Source organism: Apus apus, chromosome 3 (assembly GCF_020740795.1).
Source record: "Apus apus isolate bApuApu2 chromosome 3, bApuApu2.pri.cur, whole genome shotgun sequence".
NCBI classification, from domain to species: domain Eukaryota; kingdom Metazoa; phylum Chordata; class Aves; order Apodiformes; family Apodidae; genus Apus; species Apus apus.
Window position 1 is genome coordinate 79,224,851 of NC_067284.1, and position 25,308 is coordinate 79,250,158.

Below are 25,308 nucleotides of genomic sequence, written 5' to 3' on the forward strand. Positions count from 1 at the left end.
ACACTTCCCTTCACAACAGTTTATTCAGCAGCTGAACATTTTTAATCCTTTAAAAAATAGGTCAGCTAAGTATGGAGTTTGGAGGGAAAAACTGCATGAAAGACACTACAGTGAAGTTAAATGACTTCAAACTCATCTCAGAGGTCACAGTTCAGATTCCTTACTTTGCTGAAAGTTTCAAGGTAACATTCAAATTTTGTTGCTTGAGTAATTTTTGCAGTAAAAGTAGCTATACCCTTTATACACATATATATATATATCTATCTATAACACTACTAACAGCTTTGTTCAAATACAAGCTAGAAATTTGTATAATGGTCTCTGTAGACCCCTTCAAACATCTTGCAATTTAAATTAAAACTTTTCCAGATATTTTTCTAAGAGTTGCATATAGAATACTGGATTTGAGGCTAAAGGGGAGGTTTTATAAATTTCTGTAAATTTTTCATTTCACAGCTCCAAGTTTGCACTTGTAGTATGGAAGAGTAACCGTAATACGCAATGTATTTTAGAATCCACGGATTCCCAAACCAGACATCTTTTAATATCAGTGAACTCTTGACATTTCTTTTCAAGTTCATTCAGTAAACTATCTTAACTAAACCATAATCAAGTCTAATCTTCAACATTTGCAACTTTAACAAACCATTAGTAACAAACCATCGAGAAAATATTGATATACATTCATGAAACTCCATTAATTAACCTCACCTGTTTAGGATTCAGAGTATATAAACTAGTTCTGTAAACAAATTGATTTTTTGCATCTCGTGCCTATTCTAAAATCTCCTCTCCTAGCTCACTCCATTCTCTAACCAAAATACCTTAGACATACAAAAGATGAAAATAAAAGAGTTACCCTGAAGGTTACTGATCAGCCGGCCCAAACCCTACAATTAAAATGGTAAAAAAGCCACAGTAATGTTTATACTCACTGGTAGTTAAAGCCACTACAAATCATATGAATCATTAATGCTACCTTGTCCACAGACAGTAACATGAGCTGGAGAACTGAAGGAGACTGTAGTTTTGCCATCTGACTGCAGAACTGTTAGGTAAAATCTGTAGCTAAAAATGCCACTACACTCACTGAAAGCTGAGATGCAGGTTAGTATTGATTGACCCACTTGGGTGTAAACAAAATCTAGAGAGAATCAGGATTTTGTCCCAACACCCCATCACTTAAGTGCATCCCTCAAGGTAATTTCTCAATAATTGCAGGTGTAATTTAGGAAAAAACACAGTATTTGTTACGTATTTTGGTGGTGACTTTTCAAACCTGTATTGTTTTGATGCTCTCTTGTTTTGGACATACCCGCACAATTTTTTGCCCTGTTGTCACATCCAGTAATGTGGTATTTCTCACAAGGGACAAAATTCAACTGACATATTAATTTGAAAGGTTTTTATTAGTCCTCTACCCATTGTTGTATTATTCTGTTACCTCCCACTTCTGTGTTTGCTCTCAGCACCCTCAGTGTTCCTAGACAAGCTTACAAATTGTTTTTTTCTCCCTCCTGTCCCTAAAGGTAAGCCCTGAGATACAGTAATTTCATATGCATGCCTGCTTCTCAATGAGCTGCAAGTAGAGGACAAAAGAAATAATTTCATTCCCTACCCCCACATGTGCAAAAATGCAGCCAGGAAAAAAAAAAAAAAAAAAAGCCACCAAAAAAATCAGCCCTTTTCACTTCGCTAGACAAGACTCAACAAATAAAGCCAGCTCTGCTCTGCCAGGCTTCTGGCTATTTGAATAGGCAAGCAGTAGCTAAGCTTCAAAAAGCATGTACCACCACATGATCTGAGCTAGGCTTTCACTGCTGCTCTTGGTAGAAACGGCACAAGAAAGATCCAGTGCACAAATGTACAGACAATGGGTGGGAAAAACGGTGCTGTTTCTGTCTGAGTGCTTTACCAACAATAAAACTATACTGTAGAAAGAAAGAGAGAAGAAGAAAATAAAGAAGTGGATTGAATACAGTCTGGATGGAAAAAATGGATTTTTAACAGAGCACAGATTTTGCTGATGTCAAGTACTTACACAGAAGGTTAAAAGCAGATCAGAACATCTTGCTTCCAAGTACTCTAGCTGAAATGGACACTTTCTTTGCTGAAATTTACTGCAGGGGATTATTAATTTGCCTGCTGTGAGGTTGATAAAAATATCTGAATTAATTTTTTACGCTACTATTTACTTAAAATCAACTTCAAACATTTCAAAATCCACAGCGGATACTTCAGCCACTGGTGGTCCATCAGTCTGACTGGTCCACTGAAAACATTACGGTATGTCATCAAAACCCTGAGTATCATTCATCTCATCTGGAAATCAAACTGCATTTAAGAGGAAAGAAGATAAGACAGTGACAGCCAAGTAATGCCTAGAGCTATCTTTGACCTTACAGAGCCTATATTATCAATACCAACCCAAAAACTGGATGTGCCAAAAAAAAAAAAAAAAGTTGTCACGGTGGAATAAGACCGTATCTTCACTGGCATCTTTCTACCCAGGATACTTTCATAATATGAACACAACCAATCCCCAGGCCACTCTCTTCTGCGATTTACTCATATTTGAGTCCTCTCACTTCTACGACTGATATGACACAGCTCGTATTACAAAAAGGAGACACAGATCTTGTTATACCTGGATGAGTATTGAGGTCTTAAGATAATGCTCAGCTGAAGTATTCAGTAATGGAGAGAAACTTATGCATCCAGGTTTCAGTGCGACCAGGAGGAAAAGAATTTCTTAGGATCAGAATTTTACTATGCACACAGTTGGATCAAATAGAAAAGAAACCTAAAATTGATAATTGATTGCTGAAGCCCTGGAAAACGAAACAAATAAAAACAAACAAAAAAACCCGAGAGACAATTTATTGCGATCTTGTTGACTTCTACTGTTTATCTGAATGTTAAAAATGAACTGCTCACTGAAGTTTTCATTCAACAAGAAGAGTTCAGAAAGACACTGACACACTCGAGTGAGTACAGAACAGGGCCACCAAGCTGGTCAGGGGCTGATGCTGGTGGCAAATGAGGCATGACTGAGAGACCAGGCCTTGTTCAGCTGGGAGGAGGGTGAGGGGGGTATCCAACTGCATTCACCACTACTTAGCGAGAGGGTACAAAGACGACAACACCTGGCTTATCCTGGAGGTGCTCCAGGCTAGGATGAGAGGCAATGAACACAAGTATGAACATGGGAAATTACAACTTGATAAAAGTTTTGTTCTTTCTTTTCAAACACATATAACCCATTGAAATACTATTTTGTACTTTGTATTTTTTCAGTATTTGCATATTGACTTATTACTGCTATGCTTACAAACAGCTTCAGATGTGGGTTTTTTTTATAGTTACTACAGAAAAAAAACACAGTATATTCTAATAAAGATATTTTGAGGAATTATTTGGAGAATTATGCTCATGGAACTGGAAGATGAAGTTGACAGTGATTTCTTCCTATGTATAACAAAAAACATTTGAAAAAAAAAATTGAAAAAAAAAGCATGCAAAAGTTCATTTTTATTTTTACTACTACACATGCTTCCCATCCCCAGAAGTGTTCAAGGCCAGGTTGGATGGGGCGCTGAGCAGCCTGATGTAGTGGAAGGTGTCCTTCCCCATGCAGGGAAGTTGGAACTTGATGATCTTTGAGGTCCCTTCCAACTCTAACCATTCTACGATGCTATGATTCTACAATTTTTGAAAGGCTAAATTACCATCAAGATATTTTCAACATACAACAGGAACACATGAACTTTTCAAACGCACCAATCTAATTTATGCAGCACAATGAAGCCTAAAAATATTCCTAAATTTAAACATTATGTAGTCTCCCACAAGTGAGAAGTGGGATTGTACATTTCACTGCTCAATGCTACAACTTCTCAACTGTCTCTTTCATTTTCCCATCTAGTTAATGTGAATCAGTCTGTAGTTGTCCTGGTTTGAGCCAGGATGAAGCCAATTTTCTTTTTACTGATTTTGTTTTTAGTTTTCTTCAGTAAGCTCTTTTTAAACTAGCAGCATGTTTTCCAGCTAGTGGACTGATAATGCTGGAAAGTTTATGTTACTACTGAGACATCAAGGACACTTTTCTCTGTGACCTCAGATGCTAAAGGAGCAGAAGAGTCGTATCTGCAACCCCTCTGTAGGGAGGAGTGGACTAGACAGACAGCAAAACTGACTGAAGTATTCCATTCCATATATCTATGTAAGCTCAGTGTAAGGTCAGGGATCATGGAAGTCAACTTCCTTTCAGCTTCTTCTTCTTCCCTTTTCTTTCATCCATGGCCAGAGTCCAGGAAGGACTCTGTCTATCCATTAACATTGACCCCTAGGCCCCTGTGTTCCTGACCCTCATCACCCTCCCCTCAGCTCCTGTCTGCTCTGCTGCTCTCTCCAGCAGCTCCGGGACATTTCAGAGCTGCTCACAGCTCAGGAGATGCTGTGGGAGTTGCTGGGGGTGGAGGAAGGCAATAGGGTTTTGCACATTCCTGAACACATTTGTATATAATTGTACATATTTTATTTCATCATTAATATTTAATTAAAGCTGTCTAGTTTAGTTTTCAATCCAGCAAGTCTCTCCCTTGTACTCTCTCTCCTCTCCCTACCTGGGTGGGAGTGGGAAGGGATCGAGAGCATTTTTGTCGCTGTTTTAGTCAACAACCCTCAAACTGTGACTGTAGTTGAACTAAAGACAGTCAGATAACAGAGATTAATTCCTTGTGCATAATATTAAAAAGACTGGGACATGGAAACACATCTTCAGTGTATAGCACTGGGAAGCTTTTTTGCACCTGTGAGCTCCCCCATGTACAGTTCTCCCCACCACCACTGACTGTAAGTACATACGACTCCAGTGTGTAAATGGAAAAATGAATTAATTCCATAAATAATTCTGCCAACTGGTATTTTCACTACTTCTAACAATAATTAACTATGTAGGTTGGTTCAGGTTTGTTTTGTTTTGTTTTGTTTTTTGGTGGCTTGCTTTTTTTTGTTTGTTTGTTTCTTAAGGGGGCACAACCATATGAAACCTTGCATAAAGATCATGTTGTGCTAGGACACTAATTACAAAAAATAACTTTCTGAAGTTTACACATTTAATTTACAATGATTTTTAACCTTGGAGAGAACAACTCACAAAATACCAGTGATTTAGATCCTATAGTGACAGAAGAGGATTCTAGAAAGCCCAACATCTCATTGGGAGCATGAAATGAAAACCAACTCTGGGGGAAGAAGGAAAAATGGTCAAAAATAATTTTCTACACATGGAGAAAGACTAACATCAATAATAAAGAACATGGCAGTGATTGGGGAAAGTGAAATAGCTCCCTCTTCTGTAGCATTTTATACAACCACCTACCTTTAAAAGGATTAAGATGTTCCGATGCTATGAAACCCACACCGACTTAGAGAAATACAGCATTATTGCTTTCAAGGATTTACTATAAAAGATCAGGAAAAGGACTGAACAGTAGTCTAACTTTTTACCTAATGCTTTATGTGATAACTGGCTATAAACTAGTCCTGAAGGGTGCGCTGCTCAACAGCATTTCATTTGACTGCATACTTAATTGCATTTTGTCTGCTGTCCAAAAAAGTTAGCTGCAGCCTACTAAGCAGCAGCATGTGTGTTTACTTAAGCTTCCTGTAAAAACATTCATATCATTCCAAGAGTGACTAAATGTTTTCCATCCCCATAGTTCGCATTCCAGCCTTCCCTGCCCCTCCAGTTCATTACATGAAAAGTATCAGTCCTGAGTTCTGGGCAAGAGAATTTCCTTCCTGGGCTTGAAATACCAAATACCTTGCAGGAAGTTTTTCCCAGTGTTTAGCTATCTGTATTAACTATCAGAGTTCAACAGTTCTGCCTCACATATTTATAAAATGTATGCATCAACTTAAGGTAATTTTCTAATGTCACAAATAACTCTGAAAATATATTCACTAATGCTTCCAAACACATGCTTCAGTTTAGCTGATTTTTATTTCAAATTTTAGTCATACTATCAACCTGGAACTACTTAGATATGTATTTTTCCTCAAAAGTAAATACTGGAATCCAAGACTGTTTTATTTTTGCAAACTTAAGAAGCCTCGTGTGAACCAAAGCTGCATGGGCTTTGTTTTTTTTTTTTTCTTTTTTGCAGTGATGCAATCAAAATACTCACAAGCTTTCTACTCCCAAGATGTGAAATTGAAAGCTTTTGTCTGTTGTAATAAATTCTTCCAGTTTTCAGTTTAATAGGCATGTATACCCTTCAAACATATTTTAATGCTTTTTGACCATTTTAGGTGGAGTGACATGAAGAATAATAGATTAAAGCCTGTCTACCAAGATATGTCCAAACACTAGGTACATCAAACACACTAAATTGGAGTGCATGTGGGGCAAATTTTTGAATGCTTTAGGCTCTGAAAAGAATTAATTAGAGGATCCATGAAATTCTTTACAGTAAGGGAGACGTTCTTTGCTGAACTGATATATATACATTAGGATTCTTTCATTACTTATCCTTGCAGTAGTCTTCCACTGACCTTAACAATTAATCACTGAAAAGTAGGAAAAGGTTATTTTACACTAGTGTAGTCTTCCTGACTTTCTTAAACTCAGAGAGACTTTCAATGGCAGCACATTTCATTATACCCTGGATTGTGTGGTTCAACAGCCTCAGCTGCCTACTGCAAAACCACTACACTAAAGCATGATCTGGCAAATGTAAGCCCAATTCTCTGCAGCACAGCGTTTGCATCCCTTAATTGACTTTGATGAAAAGGCTGGTTGAGAACTGCAGCCCTGCTGCTGAACAATAACTTACACTTCACACTCTAAGGAGATCTCTGGGCCCAAAACCCTGTGCTGGTGAACGTTGCTCACTACCACTGACTTCATCCTGAATGAATCAAACTTCTTTTCACTGAACTCTGCTGCCTGTTTTTACTTAATGAAGTGTTGAACATGCTAAAGGAACTGAACTGAATTACATCTCAGCTAGAGTTTGGAGCCCTTTATTGATGAAAACGTTAATTTCTTTTTGTGAAGATAAAGTGTCAGCCATAATGACAGCGAAGTAATGTGGGCCTTATTCATGAAAATCCTCCGAGGGGGTTGTGTTTAACACTTAATTTCTCATTCACAGCTTATGCTGGCACCCTGCCACCTGTACCTGAGGACTGTCACTCAGAGGGACATACTGAGAGATAACCAATTACTGTGTACCAGCGGACTGGGTTGCTGCTTTCCCTGTGAACAGCCTGAGCCTATGGGATATGCAAGGGAACAGGAGGAGCCACACACTTTTCTAAGGGACATTTTTTACATAGTGCCAGAGCTGAGCACTTGTATTTATTATCTTGTTAAGAAAACACAGATAACAAAATCAGGTATTTTCATACTATTCGTCTCAATATTTACTTGCTGTGAACACAACTACTATTCCAGTTTGCAGATGTCTGTCCACTGATGCAGATGGCCTGAGAGAAACGTTGTTCTATCACTTTAGCTTGTTTGGTGTTCTTGAGGTGCTATTACGTATTGATACTAAATAGCTATTTTAAGCTAACAACCTGAATACCGATGGAACCAGTTTCCACCGACAGGACAGGTATACAAACCAGCTCTCATGAAGAACTTCTGAGCCTAAAGAAGTGCAAGGGCATACCAAAATTTTGCAGTCCCTTATAGCACCTGCAAATCACTTTCTGCCTTCCATCTAGCTGTCTGGTTTCATTTCATCTGTAGAAACGGACTCTCTTTGGGGCTTCCTTGTCCTACAAGAAGCCATTGCCTCTAAAACTGTGGGGAAAGCAGAGGGCCAGTGTGATTACCTAAGCCTTGGCTCTTAATGAAGACAGTATAGAAAACAAAGAAAGAAAAAACAGACTAAGTAGATAATAGTTTAAACAAACAAAGGCAAATCCCAAAGGACCAATATCATTACAGCAGCTATAGAAGCTATATAGAAGCATCCATCAGAAGCTTAAAACTAATTCTCTGTGTTGGATCCACAGAACATGATGGGCCTGCTTGTCCCAGCTCTCACCAGTGAAAGGAGATGCCTGCCTTGAAAAGCTGCATTGATTGAAAAGCCTGAAGTTGAGGACAGGTTAATGAAAGATTTACTTCCACTCCACACCGCAGTCTCTCAATGTTCCTTTACCTCTTGTCTCATGACTTATCAGTTTGCCTTGCTTTCTGCCTCCCCCCACCTTGGACACACTCACCTCGAATTTGCCAGCTCCCTGCTCACAACTTGGGCTTTTGTCTATACACTCCTTGCACCAGCACAACCCACAGGCATTGCTGTGTTGGAAAACTGGTGAGAAGTGACAAGGGTGGACATAGTTTAACAAGAGGTCTTGCCAAAAGGGCTTTGATCACTTTGATGTTTACTTAAAAAAAAAAGCAGCAGCCACAGCCATCACTTGCATAAACACTGAAAACTACACAGGAATGACTAATACTGCTTTCAGTTATGTATGAAATTTCCTGAGCTGAGGCTGAAAATACAAACAGTGATGGCCTGAATGCATAAAAAAGACAACCTTAGTCACCACATGCCACAGGAGGAGTTCTGTTTTCCTTAACAACTTCCTGCTTTCCTCTAAATCACAAATGAATTCCATTCTCCTTTGTCCTTTTTCTTTGCAACAACCTTTTAGGCACTTGAAGATTGAAATAGTCTCATTCCAACTTAATAATTTTCTCTTTAATTTAAACCAACCCAATTTATTCAGTCTGTCTTCTTAGGACATGTTCTGCAAAGCTTGGACTGTGCTCACTGCTCTCCTTCTGACTCTTTCCAGCCTACCTGCATCACTTTCTAAGGAACAATATCCAGAAAAGGACCAAAGGCCTACTATGTCATCTAGGGACATACCCACCCATAGGAAAGACAGCAAAAATAATTATTTCAGGTCTTGCAAAGCATACTCTTGATTGTCATTTCAGCATGGTGTTTGCCTTCTCAAGGCTCTGTCATATCCACATTCAGCTTTTTCTTTCCCTTTAATCACCATACTTCCACTGGAGAACTGCTATTAAACAATCACTCTGGTTCAGGACTCATGAAGAATCTCCTCCAAGTGTAGCGCATTGTATTTTGCCTTGTTGAATTTTGTCAACATTTTTTTGTGAACTCTGCTTTAAAATAAGCATACAAATTCATACTCTGCTCTCCAAGATGCTGCCTACCCTTTTTAGGTTTGTCTGTAAATAAAACATTTAGCTTAGATCTAAGCTAGTGAAAACATTGAACAGAGCTGGACCCAGCACCAATACTAGCAGATACTAACTACAGTGCAACTCAAGAAAGTCTGCCCACAGATTTGAAGACTAAATCCATACACAAACCCATTGTATTGGACTGCTATAGCACTATACATACCCCTGGCCTCCAAATACCCCATACTCCTGTCTCTTTCTCCCTATCTCTCTGAGGAGCTCCAGTGTAAAGCATCTCAAGCACCTCACTCACCCTCCCTCTTCTACCAGCAGCATTGGTAGACAAGATTCAAGTATGGAAGGGGTGAGGGGAGGTGAAGAGTGACCCTCTAATTCAAGCCCAGCAAATCCCAGACACGCATTCAGAAAATTACACATCTCAAACCTATTTGGCTGTCCCATCAACACTGAAATTCATGTTCTGTGGGATACACACACACATAGAGCATATATGCTATGAATAAGAAGCTCTAAAAAGGGTTTACTGTGGAAAACTGTATGGTAATATTTCAGATCACAATTGCTACTCTTTGTTCTCTAATTTAGAAGGCTGTGAACAGTGATTTCTGTATGTCTTCAGTCTCTACAATTGTTGCACTCCAGTTTTCTCACTGCTGCAGTAAGAAAATCAGGATTGTCTTCATTGGGGAGTGGGACTGTTCCACCTGAGTCTGAATTTACTCTGCTCATAGTGTGAATACATTTTTGTGCTTACATACCATGTGGATACTTCAAGAACCTGTGTTCACAGAATTTCTACAATCCTATATTCGATTCTCCAATGGGATTTTTTTTCTCCAAATGTAACACAAGAGCAACGTTAGCCTTACATAGGTGCAGGAATGTAAGCTTATCTACAGCAATTGATATTTCTTTTCTTTGAAACTGATTATAAAACAGCCAGGAAATAACTGAATTGGCAGAACTGTAGGTGTAGCAGCATTTAGACTGAAGAGAAAGTAGAGAAACTCAGGTAGTAGTAACCATTTCCTCTGGCTGAGCTGCAATGAGGCCAGTTCCATGGGCAACTTTGATTAGAATTTGTCCATCAGTCTCATGTCTCACAAACCACTCTATCCTTCAACATTTAAACCAAATAAATGTTAGAAACATATTTGACTAAATGTTTTGTCTCGCATATTAAAGAGCTAATATCTGACATATTAAAAGTAAGTTCACAGATTTGAAGCTAGCTGCTGGATCTTTTTCACAGGTAGAAAGTCTGATGAGAAATGTATACTTAAAAAATAGTGATAAGCATATAAAATCTCTGCCTTATTATTCTTGATCTCTGCCTATTTTTAAATGGAAATACGGACTTGAATTGGTCCACCAGTGACTCAATAAACAAAAATGACAGTTTTCAACAGCCATCAGTCTTCTTCCTGCTTTAGAGCTGAAGCATAACTAAGATTCCAGAAGAAAAGCAATAGTTTCCTACTTTCTGCACTAGCCCCCAAAAAGGTGAAGTAGTCAATGCAAAAAGTAGAAGCTATAGCTTAATTTAAAAATGTAATATAAAATTTATGTAAGAGAAGTAAAAAAAAAAAAATTCATGGTGAAACTGAATAATACAACTTAGGAATTACTTACACTGTCATTAAAAACCGATCTACAAAAACCCCCATTATTTCACTATGGTATATTCTCTATGGATTGAACATCTTGCAGTCTGTGTTGAGATCTAAGTAAAAACTGAAAGCCACACAAAGGAAAAGTGTAAAATGAGTTATGTTTAGCCCTACAACACTAGTAAACTGCTCTCTGAAAAGTGCATGCAGAGCTTATACTAATTTTGCCCATTTGTTAACATTTATTGAACATAAGTTACGCTTTCTTCCTTGAATCCTTTTCTTCAATAACTTGCACAGTTGAAAATACAATACTATGTAATAACATCAGTGATTCCATACCTTATGCCTCACTTGATATGATTTTGGTTTTCTGTTCTGAACAGCAGGACATAAGAGATGTAAAAGGATGGAAAAAAAGGAAAACAGACCAGGGAGCACAGGACAGCAGGTTCAAGCCACTAGTGCAACATCAGTTATGTTTCAGCTTCCATTTAGTCAGCACTTCTGCTCATACACTTAATTGCAAAATTAAGGTTGAGCTACAGATAAGCAGATTTAATTTGGTATATGCAGGAAAGCATCACATGGCTGACACTGAAAGTTTTAAATTCCTCTTAGGAACAACTGCGCCTGGAATGTATTTTACTGCTTGAAATTCTTCACTAAACATACAGCATATCTTTTTCATTAGTAACATTAAAACCAAGGGATTGTCAGTCAACTTCCCAGATCAAGAAAGACACAAAAGTCTCTAATGACTTTCCAATCTGGTAAAACATTGATCCCTAATATATGCAAATATTATTATGCAGGCTGCTAATCATAAGGCTTAGCAGCCTTTTTTGTTTGATGCCCTGAAACAGAACTTCAGGAAGTCTGAGGGTACCTTTGACTAGTTCATTTATCAAGGATTTACTTATTATTATTGCAAGATACGTTGTTAAGTCTCAGATGTTGAAGTAATGTTGCATAAAGTAATCCAAAGCTGTTTCTTGCAAACTCTGTTTTTTATATCTTGGGTTCTAGCATCTGAGCTCACTGCTGAGTTTTAACAGTCCAGATTTTTGATCCTTGAAATATTCCCAAATCTGAATTATTGAAATTAAATAACTTGGCATTATGGAGTATAATCACCTGCTTTGTTTAGTTTTGTTTGCTGTAGGGGATAAAAGTGAAGAAAGAAGAGAGGATTCAAGTGTGTTTTCAGGTATCCTCTGACTCCGGGTACCTGAGTATGCTCAGATTTGAGTATGCTCAAATCTCCTCCTACCATGAACTAAAATTACTTCCACTAATTGTTGGCTCCATCATTTGCATAATTTCATGATCCCTTGATTGTTTACTTGGTGCTTCTTTGATAGCATATACTGCCAAGTCAACTGTGATGCTTAAGCTTAAAATTTAGGAAGTTCTCAAAATGCCATTCAATATTACTCTCCTCCAGATGATAATGATACACTCAAAACCAGATGACTACAATTAAGTGCACATCATACAACAGCTAAGGCGAGAAAAAAATTAAAAGTCAGCTTATTTTCTGAGAAAACATGATTAAGAAGACACAAGAATCTTATTTCAATATTGATTTCATGGTGCTATTGTGTCAGTCTTTATCTACTTGACATAGTTTATATCTGAAGTATAATTTAACACACAACCTCTCAAGAAAACCTACAGAACAACTTCTATGGACTTAAGCCAGTCCTGCTTTAAAGAGTAAAAGCATGTTATGGCACAATATTACTTAACCTAGTGCAGATAAGCTAACATGTCTTCTGAAAGCACTACAGGGGCATTAGCATGGTAGGTTAATGAATTATGTTGCAACCTTCAGTAATGAACGATGGATACCTATGCTCTGCCCTGTGTTTGCTTCCCACTGTTCATAGTAATTGTCTCAGTCTGATATAGATAAGCATTCAATTCAACTGTCTCTCATTCCTTTGCTCCAATCTGGAAGAGGAATACAGAGATGTTCCTCTATCCTTCTCTCATTGGAGGAAAAAAAAACAACCCAACATACTGAAAATACTTCCACTAACCCCTCTCTCTGTACTGCCTCCCCATACTCTGTGATTTCCATAATGAGGGGATCACTGGAGGTTTAAAAGCAGTCAACCTGCTTCCTCATAATTGATTTAGTTTAGTGCAAGTAGCAACTCTGCAATTAACTGTCAGCTTTTATACATCATCAGACACTTTCTTCGTATCTTGTGATGTGAATTTTGGAATGAAACAGCACTTTTAAGAAATCTTTATGCTCATGGGACTTATCCTAAAAAGTATCCCAGTGAACTTGGGATGTATACTGCGAGTCAAGAAGGGCCCCGAGACACATGCAGTTACACAAAATTTCATTCTAACAGAGGTGGAACAGGAACAACCTAAGTGGTAGCTCACTGAGCACCCACAAGCATTTGTACACTGTGAAAGATGGCTTTGAAGACAGGTCTAGATGAACCATTTCTGAATTTAGTAATTTGGTGTTTTTCATGATGATCAACTACTCCGTAAAAAAACACCACTGAATGTATGTATACAGACATACATACATACACATACATATATATCTAATGTCTCAGTTGCAAATCTTCACATTTCCATTGCCAGGCTGGGTGAGCATTTACCATACAGTTAAGTCAGTTATAGAAGATACATGTTTTGCCACAAGATAATGAAAACTGCATTTTAAACCCTAAAATTTAATCTCCCACATAATATCATCCTTTGTAAGCTCCACTTGAAAAATGATGATTTATTCATACAATAATTATGTACATTATAAAACTGTATTGTGCAAAGAGATTTTCAGTTGTAACTAAATGACACTGTTAAATAAGACACCAGGAAAAATGTTATTATCAGTAATACCAGCCAACTGACATTTTGGTCTTCTAACTTCTCCTACACATAACAAGCTTTAAGCAAAACTAAGAGTTAAATTAGTGAACAATGCAGATCTTAAGTAATCTCTTACTCCACACTTTTGGGCCAAAAGAGAGTATCAGGCATTGCCATATACAAGTATAGTTAAACCATGCTTATATTTTCTGCCTTCACCAGTTTATTCAGTCACAGGCAATGCTGTAGGATCTACACCAATCCTCCAAAACTGTAAAGAAAACCAGGAATTACTGGCTAAGCAGCAGCCATCACAGACTGAAGCACAACAGAGAAAATACTAATCTTACCTTCACACACCGGGCAGCATTCCCCAGGGACTTTAACAGGATTTAGACAGCTCTGCCCACAGGCTGTTGCAACGCAGTGTGGATCTCCATTGATGCACTGGCAGAAAGTACAGTCGTCCTCTCGCCAGCGGTCTCCGTGAGCTTGGATCTGACCATTGGCATAGCAGCCAGCAGGATTATTCACCGGATAAACTGGGTCTGAAATGAAACATTGCAAGAGAACAAGAGATTTTACTTTCCCCTTTTACACCTAAACTTTAGGTATGAATAACTTCAATGATTTTGTTTGTACATGACCTAGAAAGGGTTAAGTGCAGCCACTATCAAACACTGAGAAAACTACTGAGAGTAAATGTCAAGACTGAAATTTACTGTTGAGAAAGTTAAGTCAACTTATACTGAATGTTCACAGATTCTCTTTTTAGGATTTTTTTTAGTGTTCTGTATTTAACTATTTCAACTCAGATTTTGTGTGTAACAACGTTTACACATATAAATACTGCAACTCTGTATATTCTAATTCATTACTTGAAATAAAAGCAGCTTTTACTCTTTAAAAATTACATTTTACTTTTCAGAAATGTGACAAGTAACATGGATAATAGCAAAAAGCAAATTACATATTAAAGTAAATTTGATATATAAATAAAACTAAAAGCTTTGTTTTTAGCAGATAGCAGACATCAAATAAGCACAAGTGATTTACTCCTAAGTCAATTTCAAAAAGCATTAAATTTGAAGACCTTGGGAGGAAAGAAATGTCTAAAGAAAAAAAAAGGACTGGATGAAACTTGGAATATTTCTCTGAAGTTTCATCATTTGCTTTTGGAAGGAAGACAATGCATTTTAAGTGCAGATGAAAGCAGCAGCAGGGCTAATAACAGTTGTGTTACTATAAGCCATTGTAACATGCTATGGTGGTATCAAACTCTGAACATTTGGAGTGGAACTGCACATAAATTCTACCTCTACCTGGCATTCACACTCATCCTGAATTTCAGTGACATTTCCAATTTTAGCAAAATGGGTTAAGAAAATATAAAAAAACAGGTGTCTGGGAAAATAAGACATTTAAAAATGAAAATGTTTCCTAATTTCTTAACTTTGCACCTTTTCTGTTTTAGGATTACCCTGCATCTGCAATTAACTATTTTTACCTAATCAAGATTCAAATCATACACAAACAAATGAAGTGAATTTTATCATTCAACTCATGTATGGGATTCTGAGTGACACAGGAATACAGACAAAGCACAGAAAACCCCTTTAAGTCTTGTGTTATTTGCTATAGTCTTTTATGCAAGTCAAAGCACCAAGTTCCTGGTATCCTTAAAAGGTCAGTAGTGTTTAGTAGAGCTATAAATTGAGCCCAGCAAATGACATTTCCTGATGCTGAGGTAACCTGCAGGACTTTGAAGGTTCTTCCTGGAGCTAAGACAAGAAGGGCTTGTACCTGTACTACACAACGCACATCAAATTAACTATTTGCCATTTAAAAATTGTTGCAGGAAATATAAAAAAAATGTATTTGTTTATATTTCTATCATCAAGAAAACATTAGTAGAAAACAATTAATTACCTTGAAAATCAGTCATGAAATAGTGCAATAGAAAGTGGGTAGAGAAAAATGTCACCTCTTCACCAACTAAAAAAGCATGAATGGGTGGGTTTTCAAGTATACATTCTGCCTATTTAAAAGACTTACCTTGTCAGTTTAGGTGTCACTAAACATAATGTGAGTTATTAAGAAAGGAATCAGACCTTACTTTTTTTTTAATGTGTTTAAAAGTACCAGGAAATTTTACTGCATTCAACAACTATAAATCATTATCCATATTTTTCTATATTCTGAGGATCTGTCTTGAGAAATCTCCTTTGCATGCCCTAATACACAGCAACTCATCAAGCACCAAATGAAGTCTTAACAGGTTTTCTTGATGGTCTGATTCAAAGGTTAAAAAAAATGGAGCAATCAACTTCTAACATTCTATGATGATATTGCAGAACAATTTATTGAGAAATCGTAAGATAAATGAATATTTAAATCACCACAGAGGATGAAGGACATACCTAGAACTGCAAGTCCAATGTGAAAAATCAGTACCCACATCTGAGTTTAAGAGAGAGCCCAGATACAGCAGATGTATAGATACGTTATTTATGTATTTAAATACACTGTCATAATGATTTCATATTGCCAAATCTAATCACAGGAAAGATTTCACATATTCTGCTAAATCAGCAGCTCATACAGCAATTTCTTCAGGAGTGGACCTGCACTTACTCAGGAAGGGCTGCACCACATCAGCCATGCTGACTCTTAATTTTTCTAATTTGTCATTAAATGATGGAATAGCACTGAAACTTTTTTTTTTTTTTTTTAACCCCCACAGCTTGAAGGCTCTTAAAAGCATAGGCACAACTGTACCAGGAAAGATGAAGAAGTCTAGCATCCTGCCTCTCACCATAATGAATGTCTAAACCAGATCTTAAACATACGGCAAATATGGACTGGGGTCTCTTTAGAATACTGAAGCCTACAGCATTTCTATTTCAGCTTGTCTACATGGGAACACCATGTATCAATGCATCTGATAGGAACAGATACACTAAAACATAAAAATACAAACACTAGTTAAAGAATTACTTCCTGTTTCCTACCTCACCACTGATACTTCATTGTTCAGATTTTGTTTTTATAGATCTTTGAAGGTTTCAAAAGTTTGTAACATAACAAGCCATCCAAACAGTATTATTCACTAGATCCTGTGCTGACTGAAAAGATTCAACTCGTACAGATGCCTTTTTTAGACTAATTTTTATGACGGTCTTTACTTTCATAACATTCTCTGTTTGGAACGAAGCACAACTATGATGAATCTTTTGTCTTATTTGCTCCTGCAATAAACTACAGCAATACTGATATTAAACACTGAAAAATGTTTGAAAGTGACATTAATACTTTGATTCCTCTCCTCCTAGGAGAAGATTTGAGATTTCCAGTTATTTTGCTTATTGAGAAGTCATTCTCAATCCCAAGTTCACATTTAAACACAGGGACCAGGAGTGCTTAATGGGTCACTGTCTATACTGTGGACCTTAGAATCATAGAATCATAGGGGTTGGAAGGGACCTCGAAAGATCATCTAGTCCAACCCCCCCGCCAGAGCAGGGTCACCTAGAGTACATCACACAGGAAGGCGTCCAGGCGGGTTTTGAATATCTCCAGAGAAGGAGACTCCACAACCTCTCTGGGCAGCCTGTCCCAGTGCTCTGTCACTCTCACAGTAAAAAAAAAAATTCTGATATTCACCTTAAACCTCCTATGCTCCAATTTGTATCCATTACTCCTTGTCCTATCACTGGTCATCACTGAAAAAAGCTTAACTCCATCTTCTTGACACTCACCCTTTACATATTTGTAAACATTGATGAGGTCACCCCTCAGTCTCCTTCTCTCCAAACTAAAGAGACCCAGCTCCCTCAGCCTTTCCTCATAAGGGAGATGTTCCACTCCCTTAATCATCTTTGTGGCTCTGCGCTGGACTCTTTCAAGCAGTTGCCTGTCCTTCCTGAACTGAGGGGCCCAGAACTGGACACAATACTCCAGATGCGGCCTCACCAATGCAGAATAGAGGGGGAGGAGAACCTCCCTTGACCTACTAACCACACCCTTTCTAATACACCCCAGGATGCCATTGGCCTTCTTAGCCACAAGGGCACATTGCTGGCTCATGGTCATCCTCCTGTCTACCAGGACCCCCAGATCCCTTTCACCTACACTGCTCTCCAGCAGCTCAGCCCCCAACCTGTACTGGGGGCTGACCTTGACCCCTGCTGGGACAAGACCCAGGTGTAGGGGTTCCAGCCCCATCTCCCTCTGTGGAAATCCTGGTTGTTTTCTGGCAGAAGGTGTGCCAAGTATTTTCTAGAGCAAACAAGAGGGTCAATGTGAAATTTCCCATAAAACCCTTTTTAGGAGGACTGTAGGCCTCACAAACAGAGAAGCAGGATGTCAACATGGAAAGGACGAAGAGAAAAATACTAAAGTCAGATTACTGCCCCATTTCTTTGCTATAATTGTAGCGAAGAGAAGGTGCACATATTGCTCCTATCAGACAGAACAGAACTGGAAGAAGCAGGCTGCAAAGCAACAGAAATGTGTCCAAGGGCCGCCACTATTGCTTTGAAGAATACCTAAATACTTGGTGCAGAAATTAGGAACAGCTTATATCCTATGGGAAGAAGGCCCCCCAAAAAGTACTGCACACCTGACCATATCTAAGGAAGATCTGATGCTGAAAGGAAAGAGGAAACCCAAACAGGTCTATATCAAAAGGCAGAGTGTCAGCATCAAAGAAGCACTACAAAAACCAAGATACTCAGACACAGCAGAACTGCAGAAATAAATTGAATTAAGGAGGAATCTGCAAACAAAATAAAGCACTTGTTTTCTCATTTGCATTGAAAAGACAAATGGAGAAAAGCAGTGGGAGTAATAAGCAAACTGGATGAAAAAGATATGGTACCTTCACACACAGGGCAGCACTCTCCTTCTGGCACATAGTACCTGTCGCAGTGTAGCTCACCACACTGGGCAGAGAAACAAATAGAGACTCCACCTTGGCATCGACAAAATCGACAAGCATCCATTCGGAACATGTCTCCATCGTGATACTCCATGCTGTTAAATATACAAGTTGGCTTCACTTCTGAAAGAAGAAGTAGGAAAAAGAAAAAAAGGTATTTTACAGATTTTGATAAACAGGAAGGAGTTAAACTTGTGTTGCTACTCACAAAAAAACAGATTTAAAAGAGATGGCTGATTTTTATTTCATTTTTTTAAAACTAAAATACTTTTTTTTTTTTTTAAGGAATATGGCCTATTTTATTGTCTGCTTCAACAACTGGACAAAATAAAATGCTATTCCAATTTACTTTCAGAGCAATTATTTACAATTAAAAGTATCAAAATAATGAAGAAAGGCTAAGGCATTCATATTTCTTCACAGATGTTAAATATTTCTCACTCTGGATGAGCTAGAAGCTGCTTCAAGTTTCAGCACATGAAGTAATACATTTTTCTATTTTAAGACAACAATTTTTGATGTTTCTTAAGAGCAATCTTCCTTTCTGCAGTACTCTGTACACAGGTAGATGAATTACCCTAAAGCTATCCAGTCCATAGGGATATCTTTAAAAAAATTCCCAAACATATTTTGTGACTGTGCAATCTGTTATGCAGAACTGACTACTTCTAAGTTCAAGCAACCTAGAGTTGTACTAGTCAGCTCACATCTGTACTACCCATAGAAAATAACCTCAACTCTAATAAATATTTATGTGATCACTTTAGTGTTTCCAAAACACAACAAGACTATTTCTTGTATGCCCCCATCTACAGCAGAGCCCTAACAACATATAATTAAATCCAAACTCTGTGGGAAACTAAAAATCTCTGAAAATTCCCAAGTATTTTGGGAAGGACATTAGTATTTCCTTCGTTAACATAAAAAAAAAAATAGAAAAGAAAAAATATTTAACCACCTTTTAGAAGTTGTTATCATTTTTTTATACTGAAGAGGTTTGGATCCAGATTATGAAGCAGATCTACACAACATGTATGTTAGTCTAAAATATACCATATTAGTCATTGGGAAATCATTACTTCACTGTTTTGTCATTACATTACTCAATGACTTAAGCCTCCTCCCACTTACCCACTTCAGTATAGACTTTTTTGGCCTTCTATGACACTAGCCCACGATACTGTTTTACTTCAGGTAGCTATTTTTAACTATCTAGTAAAGAGATGCATTATTTCAGAGCTACGAATCTAGCAGTCTCAAAAGCTAAATGTTCTGAAAACAGGAAGCTATTTATTTCAACAAGGTAAAAATTAAAAACATTACCAAACTGTAGATAAACCATCAAATTTCATTACATCTGAACTAAACATAGCAGAGGAAATAAAAGACAACTGCCTATGTTGTCGATTCCTGCAGAATGCAAGGAAAAGACTATTTATTTATTTACATGTTCAATGCCTAGTCACATAAGGCTGCAAACTGCCTACTCAATTTCATGTGGGAGATGAATAATATTTAAATAAAGATTCAGAATTTTCAGGTTCCACCAACCCAAATAATCTTACTTTTGGGGGATAAAAACTTTTCCTCTCAAGTACTCATGATGATGACACAGCTTTTCGTTAAAACTCTAAAGCATTTCAGGGACTCTAGTATTTCTTTCCAAATAAGCATATATTGAACTCAAGCCACGAGTTATTAAATATGACAGTAAGCCTTAAAGCTGAACTTGGAAGTGTCTTGGCCAATGTTTGATTTGCATATGCCTGTTCTGTATTCAAGGCATAATGTAGAAAGCAGCATATAAGAAAACACAACAAAAAAAACCCTGAACAGTAAAAGGAGGAAATACCACTGTGTCCAGAAAACAGCTATGACCTCACTAGAAAGCAATTCACATAAACAAACACTTGAGAAATATTTCAAACTTATGTAGCTCTAGCTGTTTGTCTACAAACCTTCTGAAAAAGAAAAAAAAAAAGACACCACAACTTAAAAGGTCTTTAATCAATTTGCTTCCGACTTGACTGTTTTGATTACAGCTTCCTGGATTTCTACTGATTTACCCCTCCTCTCCAAACAGTAAGTCTGAATTCCTGCCTAGTTAGGAGTAGAAACATCATATTCCATGAATTATCATTCATTTTTAAAATGTCCAAACAAGACCAAGCAAGTGTCTGTAAATCCTGAAAGGAAACAGTATGTTTTATTCCAACAATGAAAACCCCCATAGAATTATCACTTTATGTGTATTTTTACTCTCCAGATTTATGGTAGTGTATACATTCATTCTAAACTATTGACCCAAGCCTATACATGCAGCCATGAGACAAGGACTGCTTTTGTTAGAACCACATGTAAGACTGTAGTCTCAAAGACTCAGTCAAGCCAAAACAAGCACTAAATGAAGAACTCTAGCTTTAGATACTCATGAAGTGGAAGCCTAATGAAAGAGCGAGAATGACACCATGGAACTCTAATGATGCATTTCTTTCACCATGATATGCTGGAAGATTCTCTCAGTTCTCTCTTTTTTAAAAAAGTGCTAATTTTATTGTCTTACTGATCTATGTATGGCATCCACAAAGGAGTGAAAGAACATCAAGCTAACATTAAATAAATGCACCTTTTCCTGAAGGCCAGTAACCATTACTTTATTATTCTGCCAATAAAGAAAGCTTTGATGTGTGACAAAGTAATTTAAATTGACTGAACTTCATAGTACAAAGTGCTTAAAGGCATTCAGGATCCCAAACTCCTTTTCTGATGCAGATTACCACAACAAAATGATGGGCATGAAACTTGTGAACATGAATTCAGTACCTGTCAGCTATCAGGTAACCCAATAATACAAGATTGATCCAGACCAAGTGCAGACATGGAACTGCCCATTTGTTAAAGGAGCAAAGATGGAGTGGACAGTACTCAGAACAATACAGAGTTCATACTGGCTGTGGAAGGACAGATGATAGCACATCTCTGCTCCTATATAAAGCTAAGCATGACTAAGAAAGGACTTGATTTAGCATTAAAGCTCCTGCCACAGAGCAAAATGAAGAACAGTTCTGGCACAGATTTAGCACTACAGATCTCACAGCCACAGCCTATTTGTGCTGGCAGCAAGAGCCTTAAAGTCAATGTTGCAGTGAGCCACACAGACTCACACTACACAGAGATAAACTGTGTATTTCTCCAGATCTTTATCTCCAAACTGAACTGCAAAGACAGTATGTTCTAACAAATCAATTTTCTAAGGTTTTTTTACCTTATACTTTTAAATCTAATTAAATACACTTCTACTGACTGAACTAGTCCAAAACAAAACTTCTATTATTGAGATTTCTGTAGTTTCTCAGTACAGGTGGTTTTCTTTGATTAGAGTCATGGAACTGCTAAGAAATACGTGCAAGTCTGGCAATCCACCCCTTGTGAAGCAGCAATTCTGCCTACAGTGCATGAGATGCTTCAAGCATCAGCTGTCTGTAGGCAAGTTTGGGCACTTTCTTTTGCAGTATCTGAAATTCCAACCCTCCCAAAGTGGAAGCAAGATTCAAAACAATTTTCTATTGTTTCAAAGATTAAATGTTCTTGATTCCAGCACTTTGGACATTCCTTCAGTGTACAGAAGGATTTGTACCAGACTCTTGGATAGAACTGGGGCAAGTGCTGTGAACTTTCAATTAAATGAAAAGGAAGGAAACTGATAAACTTGATTTCTGTGTCTATATAAACGAAATACAGAAAAGCTTTCTGTTTTCAAAAACTGCGCTGTTAGGGCATTTAAAAAAAGAGAAGGGAACGTTTGACTGGAATTAGCCCATAACAATGTTAAAGGACAAAACATTATGCTTTGGTTCCTTGCAAATATATAAAAACAATGTAAGTAGGGGGAAAAAAAAAAAAAAAGGGTCCCTACTCTTCAGGCTGTAGTGCTTAGTGCAGTATATTCCCTGTTAACACAACTGCAGGACCCTTTGAAAGTCCTTTGGTTTTACATATTCTAGAACGGTCATCCAGAAACACCTTAGAATGAACACAACCTGTAACTATTATTTGCAAACAAGTGCAAATATTTAAGTTTGTGTTTATACATAATTGCACAGCTTCAAGCAAAGAGGCATTATTTTGTGTCACTTGTGGTCAGTTAAAAAGTGGAAGCCCCAACTGACAGAAGTAAGCAGCTGCAGGATGCTTCGTAATTGCACTCTCAAATTTCCAAGGCACAGCTCGCAGTCAGTGTATGTGCTTTAGCACAACATGCATTCAAGAGACCCACACATCAACTTCTAATTAGAGAAGAGGCAAGTTTGGATACTCTCGTTTCCAAACACTTCCACTCTTGCTGCACGTGCAGCTTTCAGTCTCTTTAGGTTCACTTGTTGATGCTTGTAATTTAATGTCGAATCCTTTTTTTTTTCTTTACAAGCTCTGCCCTGAGAAAAGGCAGCACAGCAGGTTTTGTAGACAAAAATCCTGGTGAGTAATATATTTTGGGTGGATCAATGGAAACCTTGAATTAATTTCTGTAAAATGCAGGATTTTGGGAAGGACAGCATCTTGGGAATATCTTGTTGAATTTTCCCCAAATTCGTATCATATACTACCTAGTATTCTCTAGAAGGAAAGCAGATTTCAGGTAAGTGCAAGCAGGGAAACTTCATGGCAATTGGAATAACATACCTTTAAAAAAAAACAATATTCACTCTTCCTTTCACTGAAACGTATACTCTGTTACAATGCACTGGAAGCACACAACAGGCAAAAATCTCATTAAGAAGAAATTATTTGCTACAGATTTCCCATGTTGCCTTATTTTCTCAGTATCTACCTCACATTTCTCAGGCACATTTGACAAATGAACACATTTGACTGTGGATTTAGCGCTTCCCTGAAAACTTCACTTCTGAACCCCTCTATATTAATCTCCAATTCCCATGTGCAACAAACAGTGCTGTGTACAGCTGTACCAGCTATACCACTAGTTGTACTATTATATGGCAGCCAGAGATTTGAATTTAGCAATTCATGCTTCTGTCTCAAGCTAAAAACCATGTTGTTATATGAACAACCCGGAGTTTGCCCTGAGTGTCATCAAGAAAGGACGATTAGGAGAAATAGCCAGCCAGCCATCTTCTAAATCTTGACAGGGGAATAATGCGTCAAGAGGGAACATGGGCTTGATTCCCACTACCATTTAAACAATACAGAAGGATTTTATTTACAAAGATGCTTTCCTTAAAAATAACGAATAAATACATGCCTTAAAATTGACCTTTATAATTGACTGACCTTTGGGACAAGCACCACATTCTAACAACATTTATTGTAATGATGAATTCTTTTAACTGCAGCAGTGTTTTAAAAGGCACAAATTAATGTATCCAGGTAGTACAACTGTTTTACTTAAAATACTCTGATCTCTGCATATATTCATGATTAAAACTTCACCCAGAACTATTAAGAGCATCAGCTCTGTATAATACACTTTTTTCTTGTCACCAAAGAAGAAGCTGTTCCCAGCACTTTCTACATTATTTCCTGTATAAAAAAAAAATACAGAAAGAAGCTCAACCTGTACAAAGATGGACATATCAGCTATGGACAGTAGCTACTTAACAACAAGCTCCAATGAAAACATCAGGACAATTCCAAGCAGGAATAAATGTTATCTTGGTGATAAATAAAGTCTCTATAACTGTATAACAAAATATGGGAAACCACAGATTACACATGATGGGAAGCATAAGGACACTCCCAATATAAATCTGAAGTATGAAAGTAATGAAGCATTAAAGTACTGACTCACTGCTGTATTTAGAATCCAACAGGAACAACGATGACTCCACTATCTGCAAAGAGCAATCACTGTAGAAGTTTCTTTCACTGCAGATTAATATGCTTTTCTGAGAAAGCTAGTTTGAGACTCTGTATTGGCAACAAAGACAACCCCACAAAACCTACAGACATATTGCAGAGCTTCTCAATCAGTTTTATATTAAATCTGGGAAAAGCGTTTCTGAAAGAATGACTGATCTGTCCCCAAAATGGTGACAAATAAGAAAGAGAAAATTCTGCAAAGTATCTACATGACACATATTTTGCTGCCCTTATTCATTAAGTATCCCCTCAACGTTGGCCGGTGCTGCTCTGAGCAAACAAGCTCTTTCCTACACAAGTAAAGGCAGCCTCCCCATATTGCCCTGAACATAAAACTCTGCATCTCTCACAGTAGCACATGCAATAAATACTGCAGAGGACAGGCTTGCTTTAACACTCTGAACGTCATTAGGGATACCTAAATATACAATTTAGTTACCTCACAATACACAAATGAGATTTTTTAGTCTATATACACTTCCTCATAATGGATGCTTTGTTTTTAAGGTAACTCAGATGATCAGTATTCATCCTGAATGCGTTTTTCTCACTCCTCTGCCCCACCTCACTCTGACTAGCAGATTTAATTCTAACATTAAATAGATGTTGTAACAGCTGGAAAATTTATGTTAATGTGACTAAGCACATGCCCTTTTTATTCCATCCTCTTGTCTGTTTTCAGAGGTTTTCAAACAGAGAAGTAATGGAACTCGTTGGTAACACTGTTTACACAACTTCCCCACTTAACATCTATAAACCTATTAACTTGCATTTGATTAAAACACACTCTTTAATCCTAATTGGAAAGGATGAATATAAGGAATTCAGCATCT

General features: G+C 37.5%; 1 protein-coding gene across 2 annotated transcripts in view; it reads right to left on the reverse strand.

The window, feature by feature from the left end:
* The window catches only part of CRIM1 (cysteine rich transmembrane BMP regulator 1), a 182,935-nt gene that overhangs the window by 43,352 nt on the left and 114,275 nt on the right, over nucleotides 1-25,308 (reverse strand). For both annotated transcript variants that reach the window (XM_051613738.1, XM_051613737.1), the window contains 2 exons: nucleotides 18,539-18,721; nucleotides 14,010-14,207 (listed from right to left, as the gene is read on the reverse strand). In XM_051613738.1, the coding sequence (XP_051469698.1) occupies nucleotides 14,010-14,207; nucleotides 18,539-18,721 (381 nt within the window). The remainder of the gene's footprint in view (nucleotides 1-14,009; nucleotides 14,208-18,538; nucleotides 18,722-25,308) is intronic.